The 9,333-nt window shown below is 50.2% G+C and overlaps 1 protein-coding gene across 1 annotated transcript; it reads right to left on the bottom strand.

The window, feature by feature from the left end:
- Positions 1-4,022: 4,022 nt before the first annotated feature.
- On the bottom strand, positions 4,023-4,739 carry CCR75_005130 (uncharacterized protein; the record flags this gene model as incomplete). Its single annotated transcript, XM_067963213.1, has 1 exon — positions 4,023-4,739. One exon carries the CDS (start codon positions 4,737-4,739, stop codon positions 4,023-4,025), a length of 717 nt encoding a protein of 238 aa, XP_067815123.1.
- Between the last annotated feature and the right edge of the window lie 4,594 nt (positions 4,740-9,333).

A 9,333-nucleotide genomic window follows, 5' to 3' on the forward strand; every position in this document is an offset into this window, starting at 1 on the left:
TCGGATAGAGATCCGAGATTCACGGCGGAGTTCTGGCAATCCGTGTTCCGATCTCTCGGAACACGGCTGACTATGTCAACATCCGATCACCCAGAAACGGATGGTCAAACAGAACGCGTAAATCGCGTCCTCGAAGAGATGCTTCGAGGTTACGTCCAATCGTATCCGAATTGGAGCAAGTTTTTATCGATGGTCGAATTCGCCACCAACAATTCGGTGCATGCGTTTACAACGCATACACCGTTCTTTGTGAATGGCTTACGCCATCCTTGCATACCCACCCAATTAGAGGGATTCTCTAGCTTAAGGGGGGGTGGACTCGCACGAGCAAATTCAATTCTGGCTCATGCTCATCACGCGTCGAAATTAACAACGACGCGAGTGATATCGTTGTCGAAGAAATCGACATCGAAGATGAGAATGACCTCATGGCAGTACGCACAAAGCGTACTGAAACAAATCGCCGGTACTATGAAACTGGAAGACAAAAGAAATGAGTTAGCAGAAGAGTTTCTGCTAACTCGAGAATCAATAATCCGTTTCGTTCATTCCATTGCTAACGCAGTGGACCGTCAGAAACGGAATGCAGACAAACAAGGAAAAGCAAATGTTCATTCGTTTAAAGTCAATGATCTAGTGCTACCCTCTTCGGTAAACCTACCTAAGCGTGTAATCACTACTGTGGGTAGCAGTAAACTTCTACCCAAGTTCATTGGACCTTTCCGTGTACTGCATCGCAGAGGCAATGCGTACACAATGGAATTGTCACGTAGGATGCGTTCGCATCCTACGTTTTACGTTGGTCGGCTCCGACCGTACCATCAGTACGCGGCTTCTTCCGAGGACGGATCTGACCACCCTTTTCAAAAATCCCTAAAAGATTCTTGTGATCGCGAACCATATTCTCATGTTGAACGTGGAGTTTCTCATGCCGGTTCCGAATATCCTCGAAACTGCGATAAGCTGACGACAGCTCATCACGAACAGCGTGGTCTTTCCGTTCGTACTCCAATATGGAGTACGCACTCTTTAAACGGTCTTCCAACCGCTCGATATGGTGAGCCTGCACCGTCTGCTCCAACGAGCGACGCTTGCCGCACTCGTGGTCAAGTCCCTCCTCCAAATCATGGAAGAAGTGATCGATTTTGTCGATCTTCAACATTAGATCCGACACACGGTTCGGATCTAATTTTCCCTCCTCCACCACAACCATTGGTGGATTCCCACGGTGATCAATGTTTCCTTGTGGAACGTATCCAGAACCACCGTGATGTGGGGAAGGGGCAGCGAACGAGTTATCTTGTTCGCTGGCGTGGTTATCCACCTTGACATGACAGCTGGGAGCCTCGTTCCCAGCTGGTTGCTGACGTTGAGGGCCTCGTCCGTCAGTATGACGAGACCCATCCGATGGTTCAGAAGGCCCATCGGAAAACACGCGCCCCTGGCGATTGTAAATCGATTTCAAAACGTCAATCGCATCCCGCATCTCAAAAGAGATGCGAGCCCTTCCCCAGGGCAAAAAAAGGGAATAGACATCCGCTTTCAATCGCATCCCGCATCTCATCAGAGATACGAACCCTTCCCCAGGGCGAAAAAAGTGAAAAGACATCCCCTTTTACTCTCTTCGTGTGTCAATACAACACGGACAGGGATCACTCCACGTGAGGCATGGAAGCCCAGCCTCACGTGACAACCGATGCAATTTATACTTTGCACCGGTTGGAGTTCGTTTCTCAAACTTAACGCGATTCGCGTTAAGTTTTTGAAGCCAGGCTTCGCGTCCGATGTCTTTGACATTGCGAATGAACGCGCTCCAGGCTTGCATAAGCGAGACTTTATCTCGCTTATTGTTGCCACTAAACCATCGATGCTTAAGAAAAGCATCGAGATAAAAATCTTCCACAGCGCGAAAGTTCTTCGCGCTTTAATTAAGGCCATGTAGCTTTGTCGCAATAAATAAGGGATATTTATTGTGAAGACTCGTCTCTCCAGACAAGCTATTGATTAGCCGTTCTGGCAAAAGCCACGTCTTCTTTTCAGGGGCGAGCTGAGACATTTTACTGTCTTCCCTCCCCTGAATGGTACCCACTTAAGCAGGGGTACCTTAAGACCTTTTATCACGATGGCAATTCGAAGGCTCATAGTCAGCCGCCTGACGTCTATCAGGCGACTGTTCTATTCTCCCCGAGTCGGCCATTTCGTCCGACTCGCACCCGTAGTCGACCTCCAAAGAGGGGTCGTATTTACGTGGTGAATCACCACGTGCACCCGCAACATCTAGTGTTGCGCGAGTAGAAGATACTACGGCAGACGTTCCGTCTGCCGCAAGAGATAACAGTGCGTCGCCCGCGGCTGCACGAACCGCAGTCGAAGGCGCAGTACTATCAACACCCCGCATGAATTTTTTCTTCATGCGATGGAATTTAAAATGATGGCCTTGACAAATCAACATCCTTTTCTAATTAAGTGGTCACATAGTGACCACTCCATCCAATCACAGTCAGAGTGATTGTCGTTTAAGGGAGGTGTGATGTAACGGGGTGTATCGTTATATGAAATTAGCGCTTAAAGGTTGTTTATTAATATATTATCTAAAAGGTAGATAATATTTGGAGAACATTACTTTATATAGTAATGTTTAGAAATCTTATCCATAAATAGGTATAGGACATTATATATATTTTTTGGTACATTACAGTCATTTAATTATCCTAACGACCCGAAAATGTCCGTCCGACTAAGGCCTACACATCCCTCGTCGCTTTGGTAGCGACGTATTGCTACATGCTACCACATGCACACAACAACGGCGTGCCTTACTGTTATCCAGCTTCACCGCGCACCTTATCAACGTGCGCTGTCCCATTCATGTCGATCCAGTGACCTAAGTCCCCTCGTAGTGCCTCCGTGACGGTTTTCCACCGTGGGGGGAGCCGCTTCACGTCCGCTTGGATGATTTGTGTGCTCTTCTTTGAGTCCATAGCAATGTTAGCCAGAGCATCCGCCATTTTATTGAAATGGCGAAGATGATGTTGCCATGTGGCCATATTCAACCGATCTGCGATTATCCTGCATTGTCGGTATAGGTCTTGCAAATGCCGTGCTTTCGGCGGCTTCCTCCTCCTCATGTGCCCCAATATGAGGTTACTGTCTCCGACCACGTGAAGACCATCCAGATTATAGGCCTGGGCTTTCCTAAGACCAAACACGAGACCTTTGAACTCAGCCACGTTGTTGGATGTGGCGGAGGCAGCGAGCAAGACGCTGCCCATCCATATAATAGCTGGCAGATTGGAGGCCATCCGCCCACAACAATGATGGTTCCGGCTCCCCCGGTTCCCGGATTCCCGCGCGCACCCCCATCAAAGAATAGTATTGTGTACCCCATGTCATCCCTACAACGGAGCTCCTCCATAAGCCTCCCGGAAGTGCCATCAAAAGTCGCATGTACGACCCATGCCGCACGACAGACCGCCTCATCTTGTCATCCCTTCAAAACGAATTCTCGTAGCGTAAGCCGCCCTTGGTGTAATCGACCACGAAGAAGGGCTATTGCACGACATAGCGAGTTGTCCAGCGTCGCGTCCCTGCTTCTGCATCGTCGGTTCCATACGGCTTGAAGCGTTTGCAAAACTCCCAGTCGCCAGCGCTCGTTTAAGGTGTCATAGCACCAGCTATATATCTTCTCCTTCTGTGCCTCTGCCAAGTTTCCACAAAGTTGCTGCAGCACCTGCCTAATTCCAGTTGGCACCATTTGCAACCTGAAACCAAATATGGAACGGGGATCATTAGCCTCCAGTTGCAATCCGAGGTCTACCCGCTTCCCCAGAAACTCCCTCCATAGTGTCCTCGCTGCTCGACAGTTCCACCATATATGCGCCTTGGTGATCCCGAGATCTCGACACTCTGGCAGTGGGTAGCCGGCTATGTTCGAGCGGTATCCCACGTAGAAAACGCCCTCATCTTTATGCGGTATAATAACTGGGTCACCCATACCGTAGCACCTGTGATGGTGCGGATGTCTATCCAATCCACGGCTCCAGCCCCTCGGCGATGTGCGAATTGTCCGCAGCCCACGCTTCCTTTCGGTTGGCCACTTCCTGGAGTCCGATTCTGCGTTCACTCGCGCGCACCACGTCTTTGTAGTATTGGCGTGTATGTGGTTTCGCTCCTTTCCGTCGCCTCAGGTCAACGAATCTGTGCAGGGCCGGATGTGGACCAACCTTCTCGATTCGGCACTGTTGCCCTGCCCACTGTTGGAGGAGAATGCTTTTCTCCTGCCATGTGCCAACTACGAACGTGTAAGAGACCTGGCCAGGTTCTGTGAAAACTGATAGATTCACGGTACCATCACTGATGGTGGATGGACGTGTGTGGACCTCGAAAGGCGTGTCCAGTGGCTTCGTTGTGACAGGGACGACGGTGGCCTGTTCACGATTATATAATATCTCAAGAAAATTCGCAATGAGTGCGACTAATAGCGGTCGTAGAGCTGACAGAAAGCGTGAGTCTTTCGCCGTAAAAGTCAACTTTGTCCTGCTAGTCTTGTGCCAACCGAGAATACTCACCACAATGCCTCGGCCCCACATCACTTTCATCTCAGCGCCCGGTCTAATCACTCCAGTAGGCGTGAACAACGGGAAGTTATTCAGGTTCAAATATGGTAGCCACACAATTTGTATCGATTCATAGTGAGTTGCGAAATAATTTCTGATTGTCAAGAGCTCAGATCCCAGCATTGCTGTGAGATCGATTTTTCATGAGGTGTCATCCCATAATAGACTCGTGGGTACCTGCTTCTCTATGTGCGAACAGAATCTGGCAATCTGAGCTACATGCTCGCCGTGATGGCCTGACCCCCCATGTTCCCCCAGCACACATCGCCCTGCTGCCCAGAGCGTGCTGCCAGCTGTGAAACCCGTAACTCTTCGTCCTGCCCATCCCATCGTGAGCTTCTGCGCTGCACATTCGTGCTTCTTGCCATTGTGGAGTAACACTTCGCCAATAAGTGAGCCTGTCTTTGTAGCTGAAGAGCCCTAGCGTGACACTGTGACCGCAGATAATGCCAAGAGCTCAGCGCGTAAATTTGGGACAGCAAGTCCACCTTCCTTTCGCCGTAGTCCGGCCACCGTTCCCGTCATCCACGTAGTACATCGAATGTCCAATTTGTCAGAACTTAATGTACTTTTCCATTAGTCGAACCGTTCGTGTGGTTGGCCATGCGTGTCTTGCGATATATAGGAGTTTCGGCAGAATAACCGCCGACGCCACCATCGCTCGTTGTTCTATCGTGAGCGTCTTCTGACTGGCAAGTCGAACCCGAGTCTTCAGTTGGTGTATCGCAATGGTCCATGAGTGTTCGGCCCCGTTCTTGCTGCCGACCTGTGATCTGAGGTATCTCACGAAGGACGAAGCAGGCTGTAGCTGTATCGGCCATCTCCAGTTAATATCCGATGACAAACCGTCCGGATGTAGCGCGATGGCTATGGTTGTTTATACATTCAATAAGAGACCGGACGCAGCACCGAAGGCATGCAAAATCTGAGTTGCTCTCGTGATTTGACACGGGTCGCTGAGGTAAAGGGCCGTGTCATCCGCGTACCCACCGACCTTTAAGGTAGTTGTCATCGCATTTGTAGAGATCTTGATGCCTTGTAGGTCAGGGGCTCGATGCATTTGTTGGTACAGGGGTTCTGATGCCAGTATGAAAAGCATCGGTGCCAAAGGGCACCCTTGGCGTATGCCGCGTGTGATAAAAACTTTTCTCGACCTGGAGCCGTTGGCCAGGAACCGACCACTCGTGCCGGTATGTAGTGTTCGGATAACCTCCACGAGGTGAGGCGGATACCCGTGGCGGCTAAGCACTGCATAGAGGAATTCTCTATCGAGCGTATCAGAAGCCTTCGCGAAGTCAAGCAACAACACGACTGCATCACGCAGTTCCGGTGAATGAGGTACCGTGGCTTGATGAAGTAGTCAAATACGGCATGTATGTCACGGTTAGGCACGAATCCATGCTGATGAGTGTGTACTCGGCTGTCGAGAGTCCGCCTTAACGCCATCGCTATCACACGTGTGAACAGCTTATAATCTTTATTCAGAAGTGAAAGGGGCCTGTAGTTGAGCGGGTTACTGCCGTTGCCCTTCTTCTTGAGACAGAATACATCTGTTTCCAAAAAGGAGGTTGGACACACGTGGGCGTTGTACCAGATGCGGAAAAGCTTGAGCGTCAGAGGTATGAGCTCCGGTGAATAATGAATATACCAATCGTTACCGAGTCTATCTGGACCACACGCCTTCCCGTGCTTACACGCCTTGAAAGCAGAGGTAAGAGTTTCCGTGGTGAAGAGTGTCTTTGTTTTCAGACCACCAACATCATCAGTGGGTTGAGCTTGCATCCAATCAGCCACAAGTTCCTTTCCTTCCCTAGAGTCCGAACCTTGCAGAATGGAACTCCATGCATCAGCCAATGTCTCTGCTTTTTCAAAGACTCCCCGTTGGGGGTGGCCCTCCGCTGGGCGAAGGGCGAGGATAACGTTGTCACCAAACCGACAAGAGATGCGCTGAAACATTGCCTTAGTAGTCTTCCCACTTTTCCACGTATGTGACCTGAATAGTTTGCGTTGCCGTGACCGTAGCCAGTTTCTCTTCGTCTTCGAGATCACGTGCAGCAGATCAGTGGAAGCTTTGGCCGGCAGTTGAACGCTTCCTTCCTGTCCAGACTGCACAGCAATAGCCTCTCGATTATTTTGTTGATCATATCTACGATACAAACGTTTCAGCTTTTTGCGATACGTATTTTTCAGGGATCTTCTTGGCCGCTTTCTTGTGCCTGAAAATACCGAGGACAATTTTGTGCTTCAATTTATCCCATGCATCGGCAGCTGTCGCGGCATTGTAATTTTCACGTTCCATCTCGAACTCGAAGTAAGCTAGCTCGACCCGTACATATTTGTCCACTCGATGTGCCGCGTAAGGCTGAACTGGGAAAACCCGGGGTTCTCTCTTGATGCGCACCGGGTTCTCCGGGTTGCGAAGATGTAATATAACCCCCTTATGATCTCCACTTAGTCCAAATGTATCCAATTCCGTGGAAGTAACCCATAAGCGTGCCGTATCACTCACATACCACCTATCGAGCCTACTGGTTGCACGACGGAGCCCTGGCAGCGAATACGAGTACGTATGGTATCTCTTGTGAAAATTCATGATGCCTATTTCGTCTGAGGCTTCCGGCATGCACTGCTGTATGGAGTCCATCAAACACCATTTTGTCAAAAGCCTGCGAAGTGCGGGCGAGTCGTGCGCAGAAGCGGCTGAAGTGAAAGATCTGTCGTGTACTGAGTACGATGTACAATTGAAGTCACCTCCAATATAGAGGTGTGCTTCCGATGGAAATTGTATGCTGGTCAGCCCCGAGTAGAAGGCCTCTCTGGCAGCTTTCTCGACTGGGGCATAGACGTTACATAAAACCACTATGTGGCNAGCGGTCGTAAAGCTGACAGAAAGCGTGAGTCCTTCGCCGTAAAAGTCAACTTTGTCCTGCTAGTCTTGTGCCAACCGAGAATACTCACCACAATGCCTCGGCCCCACATCACTTTCATCTCAGCGCCCGGTCTAATCACTCCAGTAGGCGTGAACAACGGGAAGTTATTCAGGTTCAAATATGGTAGCCACACAATTTGTATCGATTCATAGTGAGTTGCGAAATAATTTCTGATTGTCAAGAGCTCAGATCCCAGCATTGCTGTGAGATCGATTTTTCATGAGGTGTCATCCCATAATAGACTCGTGGGTACCTGCTTCTCTATGTGCGAACAGAATCTGGCAATCTGAGCTACATGCTCGCCGTGATGGCCTGACCCCCCATGTTCCCCCAGCACACATCGCCCTGCTGCCCAGAGCGTGCTGCCAGCTGTGAAACCCGTAACTCTTCGTCCTGCCCATCCCATCGTGAGCTTCTGCGCTGCACATTCGTGCTTCTTGCCATTGTGGAGTAACACTTCGCCAATAAGTGAGCCTGTCTTTGTAGCTGAAGAGCCCTAGCGTGACACTGTGACCGCAGATAATGCCAAGAGCTCAGCGCGTAAATTTGGGACAGCAAGTCCACCTTCCTTTCGCCGTAGTCCGGCCACCGTTCCCGTCATCCACGTAGTACATCGAATGTCCAATTTGTCAGAACTTAATGTACTTTTCCATTAGTCGAACCGTTCGTGTGGTTGGCCATGCGTGTCTTGCGATATATAGGAGTTTCGGCAGAATAACCGCCGACGCCACCATCGCTCGTTGTTCTATCGTGAGCGTCTTCTGACTGGCAAGTCGAACCCGAGTCTTCAGTTGGTGTATCGCAATGGTCCATGAGTGTTCGGCCCCGTTCTTGCTGCCGACCTGTGATCTGAGGTATCTCACGAAGGACGAAGCAGGCTGTAGCTGTATCGGCCATCTCCAGTTAATATCCGATGACAAACCGTCCGGATGTAGCGCGATGGCTATGGTTGTTTATACATTCAATAAGAGACCGGACGCAGCACCGAAGGCATGCAAAATCTGAGTTGCTCTCGTGATTTGACACGGGTCGCTGAGGTAAAGGGCCGTGTCATCCGCGTACCCACCGACCTTTAAGGTAGTTGTCATCGCATTTGTAGAGATCTTGATGCCTTGTAGGTCAGGGGCTCGATGCATTTGTTGGTACAGGGGTTCTGATGCCAGTATGAAAAGCATCGGTGCCAAAGGGCACCCTTGGCGTATGCCGCGTGTGATAAAAACTTTTCTCGACCTGGAGCCGTTGGCCAGGAACCGACCACTCGTGCCGGTATGTAGTGTTCGGATAACCTCCACGAGGTGAGGCGGATACCCGTGGCGGCTAAGCACTGCATAGAGGAATTCTCTATCGAGCGTATCAGAAGCCTTCGCGAAGTCAAGCAACAACACGACTGCATCACGCAGTTCCGGTGAATGAGGTACCGTGGCTTGATGAAGTAGTCAAATACGGCATGTATGTCACGGTTAGGCACGAATCCATGCTGATGAGTGTGTACTCGGCTGTCGAGAGTCCGCCTTAACGCCATCGCTATCACACGTGTGAACAGCTTATAATCTTTATTCAGAAGTGAAAGGGGCCTGTAGTTGAGCGGGTTACTGCCGTTTGCATCCAATCAGCCACAAGTTCCTTTCCTTCCCTAGAGTCCGAACCTTGCAGAATGGAACTCCATGCATCAGCCAATGTCTCTGCTTTTTCAAAGACTCCCCGTTGGGGGTGGCCCTCCGCTGGGCGAAGGGCGAGGATAACGTTGTCACCAAACCGACAAGAGATGCGCTGAAACATTGCCTTAG

The sequence above is a fragment of the Bremia lactucae genome, linkage group LG3, assembly GCF_004359215.1.
Source record: "Bremia lactucae strain SF5 linkage group LG3, whole genome shotgun sequence".
Lineage (NCBI taxonomy): Eukaryota > Oomycota > Peronosporomycetes > Peronosporales > Peronosporaceae > Bremia > Bremia lactucae.